General features: G+C 32.6%; 1 protein-coding gene across 1 annotated transcript in view; it reads left to right on the top strand.

The window, feature by feature from the left end:
- LOC127728308 (divergent protein kinase domain 1B-like) overlaps nt 1–16,653 on the top strand; it is a 302,906-nt gene that overhangs the window by 23,158 nt on the left and 263,095 nt on the right. Inside the window, exons 3-5 of the mRNA XM_052235648.1 lie at nt 2,031–2,159; nt 7,032–7,139; nt 15,225–15,416. Coding sequence (XP_052091608.1) covers nt 2,031–2,159; nt 7,032–7,139; nt 15,225–15,416 — 429 coding nt within the window. The remainder of the gene's footprint in view (nt 1–2,030; nt 2,160–7,031; nt 7,140–15,224; nt 15,417–16,653) is intronic.

The raw sequence follows: 16,653 nt of genomic DNA, 5'->3' as shown, positions 1-16,653 counted from the left end.
CTTATTTTGAATAAAGAAACATGTATACAGACTCTCAACCTATGTTTTTCTCTGTTCTGTTATCTTACAATACATGCAATAATTATGAATTGCAGTTTATTGTCCACATGGTGACCCAAGGAATCATCCCATAGTGGATATTGTCAACTCATCTGGTTCAAACAGACTGTGTTGGCTAATGACATAGTTAATAACATTTGATTTTTTCACCATCTCCCAAGATCAATTGGAACCAAAGTTGGCAGGAATAATGAATTTTTGTTCTCTTTATAATATTTACTCATTTCAGTTTGTCTAAGGCCATCCTTGATTAAGTTTCTAAATGGTTGATTTTAACAAATGGTATTTATATATATATATAATTGAGAGACTATCTAAAAAGATCAGTCAGATTTTTGCTGATTTGCGGTATATATGGTTGACTTGATGCCCTATTGGGACTTTTCTTTCATCTTCTGTGAAACTACATGGCTAATCTTACCAAAACTTGCTAGAAGTTTCTATACAAAAGGTCTTCTTTTTCTCTTGAAGGAGGAAAACATAGCATGGGTAGGTAAATGTAATTTTTGATCAATTATCAAACCATCTCCTCGTGTATTCTGTTTTCTTACCACATCATAGTTGTTTCTGAATTTACAGAAATAAATCTATAGATGGATGATAAACTTTTTGGTGTTATTTTCTTTGGTGGAATATAAGAGTTGCAGAAAAATGTTTGGATACTAAGAACTACCATTGGCCATGTAAAACATGTATAATCTGCTTATCTTGGACCCTATAAGGTTTCACATATATCTAACTGGTCATTTTTAGCTTATATATATCTCTTCAACCATGTTTTCAGTGAGTTATTAACTGGCAAAAATTTTAAGTTTTTAATAAAATATCTTGGTGTTGTCTCTTTTTTGTCGAGCCTGCGACTTTTGTCGCAAAAGCGAGACATAGCGATCCTTCATTCTGGCGGCGGCGGCGGCCACAAATATTCACTCTGTGGTTAAAAGTTTTTGAAATTTTAATAACTTTCTTTAACTATCCTGCATTTCAACCAAACTTGGACAGAAGCTTGTTCATGATCATATAAAGATAGTATCCAGAAGTAAATTTTGTAAAAAAAAAAATCCTGTTTATCCGTATTTTACTCATAAATGGACTTAGTTTTTTTTGCCAGTTAACATTACATTCACTTTGTGGTTAAAGTTTTTCAAATTTTAATAGCTTTCTTAAACTATCCTAGATTTGTACCAAACTTGGACAGAAGCTTGTTTATAAACATAAGATAGTATCCAGAAAAAAATTTTGTAAAAAAAAAAATCCTGTTTATCCGTATTTTACTCATATATGGACTTGTTTTTCTGCCAGTTAACATAACATTCACTCTGTGGTTAAAGTTTTTCAAATTTAAAAAACTTTCTCAAACTATCCTGGATTTGTACCACACTTTAATAGAAGCTTGTTTGTGATCATAAGATAGTATTCAAAAGTAAATTTTGTTAAAAAAAAAATCCTGTTTAACTGTATTTTACTTATAAATGGACTTAGTTTTTCTGCCAGTTAACATTACATTCATTTTGTGGTTAAAGCTTTCAAAATTTTAATAACTTTCTTAAACTATCCTGGATTTGTACCAAACTTGGACAGAAGCTTGTTTATGATCAAAAGCTAGTATCTAGAAGGAAATTTTGTAAAAATTTATTTCCTGTTTTTCCGTATATTACTTATAAATGGACTTAGTTTTATTCCAGTTAACATCACGTACAGTCTGCAGTTAAAGTTTTTAAAACATTTATTAGATTCATAAACCTTCTTGGATTTTTACCAAACTTGAACAGAACTTCTTACAATCAAAAGATAGTATCTAGAGGAAAATTTTTTAATAATTTTTTCCCCATTTTTGTTGAGCCTGCGACTAACAGCAAAAGTAGGCGATACACTGGGTTCCGTGGAACACTTACAAATTTTTAAACAGTGTGGATGATCTATCAACTGGACAGGCCAAACTAAGGTAACTACAACTTTTTTTTTCTTTTCAGGTGAACAGAGATGATTTGTTTGTTTATTTGTTCATGCTGATTACCGTAGTAGTCATAGCCTTTATAATTATTTTGGTCTGGACACTAGGAGGCGACAGATGCAATGGACAGAGATTAAAGCAAGCTTTGGTTTGTACACATATTATTATGCAATTTTTATTGGTAGGGCTATGGCCAGCATTTCAATAGATAGTTGTTATGTGCTTTACATAAATGATTTATTTCTTGTTTTTTTTTAGGTTTTTTTGAGGGGGGGTTGACTTTCAATCCATCTTATGACCTATACTACAGGTCCCAAGTTCAAAGCCTATGACACTAATTGTTTTGTTATTCATATTATATCAAATAATCTCCCTTTACAAAGAATACATTTTTTTCTTCATTTTCATACTTTCATTAAGTAATTTAAAATTACTTAGAAAGTGATGATAGTAAAGATATGTTGATGTTTTATTTGTCAATTACATTGCCAGTACATTTATTATAATTTTGAAGTTTAAATTGTCCACTTTCAAAAAGTTTCCTACTTTAAAATTTTTACTTTAGATTTTATATAGGTAATTAAATAGTCTCTAACTCATAGTAAAGAAATACCCAACTAAATTTGCAGGGCATTGGTTTAAAGGTTCATAGGTACTTAATGCTGAAATTAAAAAAAATCTGCATTTGGTATGTTTGATTGCACTTATCTAGTACACCATACTTTTTACAAAAATCCCTGGACTCAATGAAGCAGTAGGGATGGATATTGCTTTGCTGTTTGATGTACATAATGGGGGAAGAAAAATCATCAAAGATAACAGGCTCCCAGACTTCTGAAGTAGAAAATCCTTAGTATTTGGAACAATTCAAAGTTTTATAAACTGTTAAGGAAAACTCCACCAGCATGTTGCATCAACTTAGTGGTTGTAAAAAAAAACTCATCAAAGATACCAGTCTTATAAGTTTGGATGCCAGATGCATACTTCATCTACAAAATGAGCCAACTATTGAATTTACAATATCTAAGCTTACAATATCTAAGCAGTTTTGGTGTTCATTGTAGCAGAAATTATCAAGGCAAGATTAAATTACTATTTTTGCCCATTATTTGAATTTTTAGTCCCCTACCGACGAAATCGAAAGGGACTATAGGTTTGCACTCAGTCCGTCTGTCTGTCTGTCTATTTGTCCGTCAGTCTGGCAAATCAGTTTTCCACACTTTTTTATACGACCGCAAAAAAATTTTTGTGGTCGTATATTGGTATGACGTTGGCGGCGTCGTCGTCGTCGCCGGCGTCATCCGAAGACACATTGGTTTTCGCACTCTAACTTTAGTTTAAGTGAATGGATCTCTATGAAATTTTACCACAAGGTTCAATACCACAAAAGAAAGGTTGGGATTGATTTTGGGGGTTATGGTACCAACAGTAAAGGAATTAGGGGCCAAAAAGGGGCCAAAAATAAGCATTTTTGTAACTTCCAGACATAACTTGTGTGTTAGTGTATGGATCTCTGTGATATTGTACCACAAGGTTCCATATCACAAAAGGAATGCTGGGATTGATTTTGGGGGTTATTGCCTCAAAATTTTAGGAATTAGGGGCCAAAAAAGGGGCAAAAAACAAGCATTTTTCTAGTTTCATGACAATAACTTGTGTGTAAGTGTATGGATCTTTCTGAAATTGTACTACAAGGTTCCATATCACAAAGGGAAAGCTGGAATTGAGTTTGGGGGTAATTGCCGAAACGTTTAGGAATTGGGGGCCAAAAAGGGGCCAAAAATAAGCATTTTTCTAGTTTCCAGACAATAACTTGTGTTCAAGTGTATGGATCTCTCTGAAATTGTACTGCAAGGTACCATACCACAAAGGGAAGGCTGGGATTGATGATGGGGGTAATTGCCTCAATATTTGAGGAATAAGGGGCCAGAAAGGGGCAAAAAACAAGCATTTTTCTCGTTTCAGGACAATAACTTGTGTGTAAGTGTATGGATCTTTCTGAAATTGTACTACAAGGTTCCATATCACAAAGGGAAAGCTGGGTTTGAGTTTGGGGGTAATTGCCCTAAACGTTTAGGAATTTGGGGCCAAAAAGGGGCCAAAAAACACATTTTTCTAGTTTCCAGACAATAACTTGTGTTCAAGTTTATGGATCTCTCTGAAATTGTACTGCAAGGTACCATACCACAAAGGGAAGGCTGGGATTGAGTTTGGGGGTGATGAATCATAAGGGGATTCAAAAAATTTGGGGGGGGGGATTTTTTTTTTTTCCTTTTTTTTTCTTTTTTTCCTTTTTTTTTTCTTTTAAAATTTTCCATTTTAAGTTGGTTATTTCTGATTTTTATTTAAAAGCAAATAATAATGATATGGTAGGAGATACACACCAAACAGGATGTGTAAATTATTATATAATAAGTATTGTGCAATAGCAAGAAATTTTCAATTGCACAGTATTGCACAATAGCAAGAAATCTTCAATTGCACAGTATTGTGCAATAGCAAGAAATCTTCAATTGCACAGTATTGCGCAATAGCAAGAAATATCCAATAGCACAATATTGTGCAATAGCAAGAAATTGTCAATTGTACAGTATTGCGCAATAGCAAGAAATATTTAATTGCACAGTATTGTGCAAAAGAAGATACTTCGTATAAATTGCTTATTTCTTGACCTATTTCAATGGGGTTTTATTCTTGAATTCTTGGGGTTCTTTAATATGCTGAATCTAACCGTGTATTTAGTTTTTGGATTTTGGGCCCCGTTTTTAAATTGGTCCACATTGAGGTCAAAAGGGTCCAAAATTAAACTTTGTTTGATTTCATCAAAAATTGAATTATTGGGGTTCTTTGATATGCCGAATCTAACCGTGAATTTAGATTCTTAATTTTTGGTTCCGTTTTCAAATTGGTCTACATTAAGGTCCAAAGGGTCCAAAATTAAACTTAGTTTGATTTTAACAAAAATTGAATTCTTAGGGTTCTTTGATATGCTGAATCTAAACATGTATTTAGATTTTTGATTATGGGCCCAGTTTTCAAGTTGGTCCAAATCGGGGTCCAAAATTAAACTTTGTTCGATTTCAACAAAAATTGAATATATGGGGTTCTTTGATATGCTGAATCTAACCATGTACTTAGATTTTTGATTTTTGGGCCCCGTTATCAACTTTGTCCACATTGAGGTAAAAAGGGTCCAAAATTAAACTTTGTTTGATTTCATCAAAAATTGAATTCTTGGGGTTCTTTGATATGCTGAATCTAACCATGTATTTAGATTTTGGATATTGGACCATAATAGGTGAATGTCCAATTTAAAAATTTTAAGTTCTTAGACCACATTCATTCTGTGTCAGAAACCTATGCTGTGTCAAATATTTAATCACAATCCAAATGCAAAGCTGTATCAAGCTTGAATGTTGTGTCCATACTTGCCCCAACTGTTCAGGGTTCGACCTCTGCGGTCGTATCAAGCTGCGCCCTGCGGAGCATTTTATTTCTTTGTGTTTGAAGATATTGATTTGATATTTGGTGTATAGTTTTATCGTGACCAGTTACAGATCAAATTCAAATTTTGTTTCGGTCTGATGATTTTGTGCATTGTTATAGTCCTTGGACTTCAAAAATTCATGCATGTAACAAGTTTTCAGCACTTTTTTTCGTCATCCTCAAAGATATTGATTTGATACTTGGTATATAATTTAACCATGACAAGTTACAGATCAAGACTATTTTGTTTCGGTCTGATGATTTTGTACAGAGTAACGGTCCTTGGACTTAGAAAATTCGCGCAAATAATCAGTTTTCTGCACTTTTTTTTTTGTTATAGATGCTTGAATATATTGATTTGATATTTGGTGTATAGTTTTACCATGACAAGTTACAGATCAAGTTCGATTATTGTTTTGGTCTGATGATTTTGTGCAGAGTTATGGTCCTTGGACTTAGAAAATTCATGCAAATAATCACCCCCAAGGGTGACTGGGGAATAGAAGTATGGTCACCATTGGTCTTCCTCCGACCAGCAGTAAAACCCGTGCTAAAGTGGGGCGTCCGTTTGGCTGTGCGGGATGTACAAATTTGCAGCCACGTCCGGTCAGAATGGGGACGTTAAATCCGATGCCTCGTGCAAAGAGAGTGCCACGCTCTTTGCACGTTAAGAACCCTTGCAACAACTCTTTGAGGGGTCCGTAGGTGACCTGATGCAAGGCTAAATTTCTGTCCCTATCCAATATACCCTCATTTCCCGTGGAAGTCTAAATTTCTCCGACCTTAATCCCGGACGCGCCTATTACAGAACCTACCTATTGTATTTATTGTTAATTTGTTCTCGTCCTGAATATGCATGAAATATTTGCCACTGGACGTTAAGCAACCAACAATCAATCAATCAATCATGCAAATAATCAGTTTTCCCCACTTTTTTTTGTTATGCTTGTATTTAATGATTTGATATTTGGTATATAGTTTTACAATGACAGTTACAGATCAAGTTCGAATATTAATTGGTTTAGGTGATTATTTTGCAGATTTACGGTCCTTGCACGCAAATAATCAGTTTTCCACACTTTTTTTCGTCATGCTTGAAGATATCAATTTGTTATTTTTTATTATAGTTTACACCATGACAAGTTATAGATCAATTTAGCATTTTGTTCCAGTACAATGAATTTTTAACCGGTAGGGGACTATGTATTGCCATGCAATACTCTCAGAATGCTTGTTATTTCCAAGATCATCACCTCTGAAACTGCTGAACTATTGCAAATCAAATCTGGACAAAAATGGTCTTTGGTGCATTTAGATTTTAGCATGTGAATAACATTCTGGTCTATCTACAATTGTTTCTAACATGATTAAACATAGAACATAGATGTTAAAAGCAAATATTTTGAAAACTGTAGACAAAAGGGAAAATCTGACAGGAAATATTATGGGGTATTTTTGTCATTTGTGCAATGCAGGTGCTTAGGAGCATTTGGTTACAAACTAGTTTATGTGTAAACATATTGTTTTATTGCAGTGTAAGGAGTATACCAGTGGAGTTATAACAGGAGATTTATGTTACAGTGTTTGTATTGAGAAGTCAATTCCTTTACATTATTGTGTATCAGAAACACACAGTGATATAGTAAGTACCGATAATATACCTTTACATTGTTTTGTATCAGAGACGCTATTGTATATCAGATACTCACAGTGATTTAGTAAGTAATATTCCTCTACATTATTGTGTATCACAGACACACAGTGATATAGTAAGTAATACTCCTCTACATTATTGTGTATCACAGACACACAGTGATAAAGTAAGTAATATTCTTCTACATATACAATTATAGCCTTTGTATGAGGTGGATACGAGGATATATCGACCTGAAAGCAGAATATTGACAGAGGACCAAGTCCAAGGGTGATATACTTCTTTAGGTCAATATATCCTCATACAAAGGCTACAATTGTTATATTATTATTGTCAATAAGTAGAGCATCAATTCATTTGATTAGTTGCTTGTTTTGATTGTGTCAGATATTCTAAAAATAACCTTGCAATATCACTTTTCTAAGAATAACCATGCAATATCACTTGTCTATCTCCTGTTTTCAGTCTTCCTTTCGAAAATATAGGTGAACATGTGACCCTTTCTCAATGAACCAAATTAGTTGGAATATACACAATAATACTATTGTTGTGTATCAGAGACACACAGTGATATAGTAAGTAATATTCCTCTACATTATTGTTTCAGAGACACACTGTTATAGCAAATATAATACATTACACTATCAATTTTTGGGGTAAAGATTGCATGAAATGCAATCAAAACACTTATATATGGTACTGACTTGATATCTATATCTTCCCAGGTTTATCACTACCTTTCATGGTTCAACAAAATAGCGCAGTGAAGTGATCATTCTTTAGATCCTATCCAGTCAATGTATTGCAATTTATTGATGATATGTTATACTTAGATATTAAGGTGGTATGGGAGTGCAAACAAATAATGATAGAATTTTTATGCCCCCGCTGTAGCGGAGGGGGCATTAAGTTTTACCCTTGTCCGTCTGTACGTACGTACGTCCCAAAATTGGTTTCCGTTCTCTAACTTTAGTTTGAATCAACCAAATGTTATGAAACTTATACACAATGTTTATTACCACAAAACACAGATCGAGTTTGAATTTTGGTGGCGTCACTTCACCGTTCTAGAGTTATGCCCCTTTACAAATGGAAAAATTGCTGAATTTATCGTTTCCGTACTCTAACTTTAGTTTGCCTCAACCAAATGTAATGAAACTTATACACAATGCTTATTACCACAAAACACAGATCAAGTTTGAATTTTGGTGGCGTCACTTTAACCGTTCTAGAGTTATGCCCCTTTACAAATGGAAAAATTGCTGAATTTTTCGTTTCCGTTCTCTAAATTTAGTTTGCCTTTACCAAATGTTATAAAACTTATACACAGTGCTTATTACCACAAAACACAGATCAAGTTTGAATTTTGGTGGCGTCACTTCAACCGTTCTAGAGTTATGCCCCTTTATAAATGGAAAAATTGCAAAATTTTTATTTTCTTCTAAATATTAAGTAATTTTTAAATTGGAGTTATCTTCCTTTGTCCATGATTATAGTTGAATCAACTACAATCAATGCTTTATACAATGCAATGTTTAATTTTGACTTCCACTGATAAAACACAGATCAAGTTGAATTTGGGTAGTGTCACTTTAACCATTATTGAGTTATGCCCCTTTATAAATCGAAAGATTGCAAAATTTTTAGTTTCCATTCGGTTACTTAAGTTTGCCCCAACAAAACATTATGAAACCTATACACAATATTCATTACCACAAAACCAAGATCAAGTACAAATTTTTTGTTTCTGTGTTCTAACTTTAGTTTGCCTCAACCAAATGTTATGAAACTTATACACAATGGTTATTACTACATAATACAGATTGAGTACGAAATTTGGTGGCGACATTTTTACCATTCTTGAGTTATGTCCCATGATAAACACAAAAATTGCTGAATTTTTCGTTTCCTTTCTCTAACTTTAGTTTGTCTCAACCAAATGTTATAAAACTTATACACAACCGTTCTAGAGTTATGCGTGTTTATAAATAGAAAAATTGCTGAATTTTTAGTTTCTGTTCCCTTCTTAAGTTAGCCGCAACCAAATGTTATGAGACTTACACACAATGCTTATTACCACAAAACTCAGATCAAGTTCAAATTTGGGTAGCGTCACTTTTACTGTTCTTGAGTTATGTCCCTTTATAACTATATGATATGCAAGAGGGGGCATCATCTGTGTCCACATGTGGACACTATCCACATTTATTTTTCATACTTTGTCAAAATGCAGTACATATTGTGATATGTTAAAAAATATAACAAAAAAGATTGTCACTAAGCTTGTTTTCAAGCTACAGGTTGTGAAAAAATGACACATTGTGTATTGATTATACAGAGAAAAAACATCATAATGTGAATAGAAGGTAAACTAAATGATAGAATTTTTCAATAAAATATGAGAAGATAACTCTTATATAATTCTTTCAGAATATCAAAAGAAAAATGGTTCACCGTACGTTTTTAAATGCTTTAACATATAATAGAAACATTTCTGAAGATTCCTTTATAAATTATACTTTTTCTGAGTTAGGCAAAGTTTCCCAAAATTTGAAATCAAACAAAAACATTCTACTTTTGTATAAATATAAGTGATTATAACCGAAGATCACATTAATTTGTTCATGTAAATGAAGATTCTTATTAGTAAGTTGCATTCTTGCATCCAACTTTGCTGACCTAATTAAAATTCTAAGCCTGTGTTCTGCTATTTTACAATCCAAGATGGCAGAAGACACCCAAACCACCTTAAAGATACACTATGATGTGTATTTGAATTACCATACTTGTCTAGAAAACATTTTTCTATTAAAAATTAAATAAGTGATGCATTGCATATGAATCTGTTTTAAAAATAGGTTAAACTACAAATGTACAATCATGAACAAAGGAAGATAACTTCAACTCAAATTTATAATTTGCCTAGCTGAATACAATTGAATTAATAATAAAATTTTATTCTAAATTCACAACAAAATGGCTAAATGAAAGCAATCTTTACCCATCAGAATTCACAAGCACTTTTAATTAAGAAGTATATATGATGTCTGTCAAAGCACAACATATTTACATAGAAAGCTTTTACTATAAGAAATGGGTAAGGTCCGGTAAGGGCTAATTTCGGCCTAAAATTCGAAGTACATCTGAGTGATGAAATATTTTTGACATTTTTTAAACACTTAAGTGTCTACACCTGTCAATTCAATTAGTTTATGTTAAAGATTTTAAACTGATTTGGTAAATAAAGAAGCCCAAATTCAAGCTTAAATATGAAAAATCTATCAAATATGCCATAAAACGTCACTTTTCAGATGATTTTTGTCTAAAATGGAAGTGGCAACATTCGTGTTCAGTCTCAATCTTTATATATGTTATGTACTATCATTAAATACAACATATATTTAAATATTATGACTGAACACAAGTGCACCACTTCCATTTTAGACAAAAACCGTCTTAAAATTAGCACAATGATAAAATTGTGACGATTTCAGTATTTTTGTTTACTTGTAAATGGACTTAGTTTTTCTGCCGAGAAACATTACATTCACTCTGTGGTTAAATTTTTTATACGACCGCAAAAAAATTTCGTGGTCGTATATTGGTATGACGTTGGCGTCGTCGTCGTCGTCGTCCGGCGTCGTCGTCCGAAGACACATTGGTTTTCGAACTCTAACTTTAGTTTAAGTGAATGGATCTTTTTGAAATTTGACCATAAGGTTAAATACCACAAAAGGAAGGTTGGGATTGATTTTGGGGGTTATGGTACCAACAGTTAAGGAATTAGGGGCCAAAAAGGGGCCAAAAATAAGCATTTTCTAGTTTCCAGACAATAACTGTGGAACGGTGTATGGATCTCTCTGAAATTATACTACAAGTTTCCATACCACAAAGGGATGGTTAGGATTTGCTTTGGGGGGTTATGGCTCAAACTGTTTAGGAATTAGGGGCAAAAAAGGGGGAAAAACAAGGTTGTCCTGGTTAATGGACAAATACTTTAGTACAAAACATAATTTAAAGCAGTGTAAGGGAGATAAATCAAATACATCATTGAAATTATCTCCCTTACACTGCTTTTAAATTATGTATAAAGTAATGGTTAATGAACAATAAAGATAATTTAATACAGTCTAAGGGAGGTAATCCAAATACAACGTTTTGGTTACTTCCCTTACACTGCTTTTAAATTATGTTTAAAGAAATGCATATTTATAAAGGAAGACCAGTAAAAATATCTGCAAATGTTGCATCTTTTTTTTTTTTACAAAAAAATCCATATGAAAGATTTGACACTATATTTTTAATTCTATTATAAAATAGATTAAGTTAGCACTATGGTAAATTTAAATGGGTAATTATGGTTGCCAACTCCATTGGAAATTTGAATTGAGATTATGACCATATCTTGAGGGAAAGAATTTTTTTGGGGAAAAAAGGGGGGGGGGGGGGATAAAAAGAAATTGTGGGAGGTCAATTTTTTCTCATTTCAGATTTCAGAAATTAAAAAGAATTATTCTTCAAATATTATTTTTTTTTCAAATTTCAAATATTGAAAAATTTCAAGAAGTAATCTTTAATTGCACAGTATGGCGCATTAGATTTGTAAAATCTTTGATCACATTTATTTATTTGTTATGCCGAATCTAACAGTATATTAAGATTTTTAACTTTGGGTCCAGTTTTCAAATTGGTCTACATTAAGGTCCAAAGGGTCCAAAATTAAACTTTGTTTGATTTTAGCAAAAATTGAATATATGAGGTTCTTTGATATGCTGAATCTAAACATGTATTTAGATTTTTGATTTTTGACCCAGTTTTCAAGTTGGTCCAAATTGGGGTCCAAAATTAAACTTTGTTTGATTTCAACAAAAATTGAATATATGGGGTTCTTTGATATGCTGAATCTAACCATGTATTTAGATTTTTTATTTGTGGACCCCGTTATCAAATTGGTTCATATTAAGGTCAAAAGGGTCCAAAATTAAACTTTGTTTGATTTCATCTTAAATTGAATTATTGGGGTTCTTTGATATTCCAAATCTAACCGTGTATTTAAATTTTTAATTTTGGGTCCTGTTTTTTAAATTGGTCTACATTAAGGTCCAAAGGGTCCAAAATTAAACTAAGTTTGATTTTAACAAAAATTGAATTCTTGGGGTTCTTTGATATGCTGAATCTAAACATGTGTTTACATTTTTGATTATGGGCCCAGTTTTCAAGTTGGTCCAAGATAGGGTCCAGTATTTAAACTTTGTTTGATTTCAACAAAAATTGAATATATGGGGTTCTTTGATATGCTGAATCTAAACATGTATTTAGATTTTTGATTATGGGCCCAGTTTTCAAGTTGGTCCAAATTGGGGTCCAAAATTAAACTTTGTTTGATTTCAACAAAAATTGAATATATGAGGTTCTTTGATATGCTGAATCTAACCATGTATTTAGATTTTTTATTTGTGGGCCCGCTATCAAATTGGTTCATATTGAGGTCAAAAGGGTCCAAAATTAAACTTTGTTTGATTTCATCAAAAATTGAATTATTGGGATTCTTTGATATGCCAAATCTAACCGTGTTTTTAGATTTTTAATTTGGGTCCCGTTTTTTAAATTGGTCTTCATTGAGGTCCAAAGGGTCCAAAATTAAACTTAGTTTGATTTTAACAAAAATTGAATTCTTGCGGTTCTTTGATATGCTGAATCTAAACATGTGTTTAGATTTTTGATTATGGGCCCAGTTTTCAAGTTGGTCCAAGTTGGGGTCCAAAATTAAACTTTTTTCTGATTTCAACAAAAATTGAATATATGGGGTTCTTTGATATGCTGAATCTAACCATGAATTTAGATTTTTTATTTGTGGGCCCCGCTATCAAATTGGTTCATATTGAGGTCAAAAGGGTCCAAAATTAAACTTTGTTTGATTTCATCAAAAATTGAATTATTGGGGTTCTTTGATATTCCAAATCTAACCGTGTATTTAGATTTTTAATTTTAAGTCCCGTTTTTTAAATTGGTCTACATTAAGGTCCAAAGGGTCCAAAATTAAACTTAGTTTGATTTTAGCAAAAATTGAATTCTTGGGGTTCTTTGATATGCTGAATCTAAACATGTGTTTAGATTTTTGATTATGGGCTCAGTTTTCAAGTTTGTCCAAGTTGGGGTCCAAAATTAAACTTTGTTTGATTTTAACAAAAATTGAATATATGGGGTTCTTTGATATGCTGACTCTAACCATGTATTTTGATTTTGGACATTGGACCATAATAGGTAAATTAAACAAATTCAAGTTCTTAGACCACATTCTTTCTGTGTCAGAAACCTATGCTGTGTCAAATATTTAATAACAATCCAAATTCAGAGCTGTATCAAGCTTGAATGTTGTGTCCATACTTGCCCCAACTGTTCAGGGTTCGACCTCTGCGGTCGTATCAAGCTGCGCCCCAGCGAAGCATTTTATTATAATTTTAATAACTTTCTTAAACTATCCTGGATTTGTACCAAACTTGGACAGAAGCTTGTTTATGATCATAAGATAGTATCCAGAAGTAAATTTGTTAAAAAAAAAAATCATTTTTTCCGTATTTTACTTATAAATGGACTTAGTTTTTCTGCCAGGAAACAATACATTCACTCTGTGGATAAAGTTTTTAAAATTTTAATAACTTTATTAAACTATCCTGGATTTGTACCAAACTTGGACAGAAGCTTGTTTATGATCAAAAGTTAGTATCTAGAAGGAAATTTTGTTAAAATTTTGTACCTGTTATCCGTATTTTACTTATAAATGGACTTAGTTTTTCTTTCAGTTAACATTAAATACAGTCTGCAGTTAAAGTTTTTAAAACATTTATAAGATTCATAAACTATCCTGGATTTATACCAAACTTTGACAGAAGCTTCTTACAATTAAAAGATAGTATCTAAAGGAATATTTTTATTGATTTTTCTCCTCATTTTTGTTGAGCCTGCGATTAACAGCAAAAGTAGGCGAGACACTGGGTTCCGTGGAACCCTTACTAATTTTGCATAAAATAATGATGCTAGTACCTGATGTATGTCCATTGTATTGTCAAAACAGTCCATATTTATGTAACAAAAGTATTCTACTTTCCAATAAATAGCTAAAAGTTTACATTTTCAAAAACTATGTAAAAACACTATATTTTGGGGCCAAAAAGAGGTCTTACCGGGCCTACTCCTTTATAATATTTGAAAACATTGAACACTTAAAAACTTATTCATAAACGATATATAAAAGACATAAACTTGAGATGAATCAACGAATTTGTCCAGTGGAAAATATTTCATGCATAAAATTGCATTCAGTGCAAAAGTTGTGAGAATGGAAAAAAAATACAAAACAATCATAGTATAATTGCCTTGTATATTATGCCATATAAAACAGTTCATTTGGATGAAACCCCTTGGCTTAATTGTAATTAAAACATTACCTGGTAAAGATTTGAAATTATACTGCAGTGGTCAAAGGGAAAATTCAAATTGTCCCAATTATCCATCACTTTCTTAATACAAAATATATGACAAATAGAATAGGAATAAGATGTGTATACATTTCACTGTAGAATTTTCCCTTTTTTAAAAAAAATATCTACCAATATTTGTATTGGTAGTTTTACTATATTTTTACAATTAAGTAATCTTTGTAGAATTTAGAACTTTAACTAACAGCCTTGGTCGGCTCTTGTTAGCATGATTGCTTCAAGTGTGAGTGGGTGTTGATCCAATCCAAAGCTGGGTCAAGCAAAAGACTTGAAAATTGGTAAATTTTGCTTCTCTGCTTAACACTTGGCATTTACGACAAAGAGTGAAGACTGGACTTATTTTTCCGTGTAGGTTGACATGTCTTGAAGGAATTCCTGCTGACTCTTACCTTGTGAACTAGCAAGTAAAAAGCATCAGCTCAGTTTGTGGGTCTTTTACAAAGCATGGTTTTTACTAACTTCACATTTGCATGATATTGGCCTTAATATGCATTTAATATGCCACTACATGACACAGCCATCCATCAGCATCATCATCATAGAATTGTAACATGTATGCTATTTTTGTTAACAGACCTACAGACATGAGGAATCACTTATCAAATTACAGAAGTACCCTGCAATAGAACCTTTACCTTATCCTATATCACTAGAATCATTCCAACATAAAGTGTTCCAGTTTCTTCAGTATAACCTAGGAGAAATAGACTCACCAAAGCTATTAGATAAAGTCATAGGGTTTACAGATTTTAATGCAAATGGAGAGGTACAGTATATTGCATATAGTCATCTGCATAACTCACAAATCAATACTTTCCCGCCTAAAAAATTTCAATATGGGGAAATCAGTGTTTTCTATGGGAAACCTCAAAGTTCTGTTGAGTTTAAAAAAAAAAGATAGCAATTGTTTACGAAGCATCATATTTTTTTTGTGCCAGAAATTGTCCTTTATTCTCCTCTTTTAAGTATCATTTAGATAATCTGTATTAAATTTTCATTTCAATATCCAATGCACTAGTTTGAGTTTCATTTTTAGCTCACCTGACCTGAAAGGTCAAGTGAGCTTTTCTCATCACTTTGCGTCCGTCGTCCGTCGTCCTGCGTCCGTCGTCCGTCGTCCGTCGTCCGTAAACTTTTACAAAAATCTTCTCCTCTGAAACTACTGGGCCAAATGCACCCAAACTTAAACACAATCATCATTCAAGTATCTAGTTTAAAAAATGTGTCCGATGACCCCGCCAACCTACCAAGATGGTCGCCATTGCTAAAAATAGAACATAGGGGTAAAATGCAGTTTTTGGCTTATAACTCAAAAACCAAAGCATTAAGAGCAATTCTGACATGGGGTAAAATTGTTCATCAGGTCAAGATCTATCTGCCCTGAAATTTTCAGATGAATCGGAAAACCCGTTATTGGGTTGCTGCCCCTGAATTGGTAATTTTAAGGAAATTTTGCTGTTTTTGGTTATTATCTTGAATATTATTATAGATAGAGATAAACTGTAAACAGCAATAATGTTCAGCAAAGTAAGATCTACAAATAAGTCAATATAACCGAAATGGTCAGTTGACCCCTTTAGGAGTAATTGCCCTTTATAGTCAATTTTTAACCATTTTTCGTAAATCTTAGTAATCTTTTACAAAAATCTTCTCCTCTGAAACAACTGGGCCAAATTAAACCAAACTTGGCCACAATCATCATTGGGGTATCTACTTTAAAAAATGTGTGGCGTGACCCGGCCAACCAACCAAGATGGCCGCCACAGCTAAAAATAAAACATAGGGGTAAAATGCAGTTTTTGGCTTATAACTCAAAAACGAAAGCATTTAGAGCAAATCTGACATGAAGTAAAATTGTTTATCAGGTCAAGATCTATCTGCCCTGAAATTTTCAGATGAATCGAACAACCTGTTGTTGGGTTGCTGCCCCTGAATTGGTAATTTTAAGGAAATTTTGCTGTTTTTGGTTATTATCTTGAATATTATTATAGATAGAGATAAAC

This window comes from Mytilus californianus, unplaced genomic scaffold, assembly GCF_021869535.1.
Source record: "Mytilus californianus isolate M0D057914Y unplaced genomic scaffold, xbMytCali1.0.p SCAF_2, whole genome shotgun sequence".
In the NCBI taxonomy this organism is placed as follows: Eukaryota; Metazoa; Mollusca; class Bivalvia; order Mytilida; family Mytilidae; genus Mytilus; species Mytilus californianus.
The sequence above is the reverse complement of the archived record's forward strand: the minus strand, read 5'-3'. Positions and strand labels throughout refer to the sequence as shown.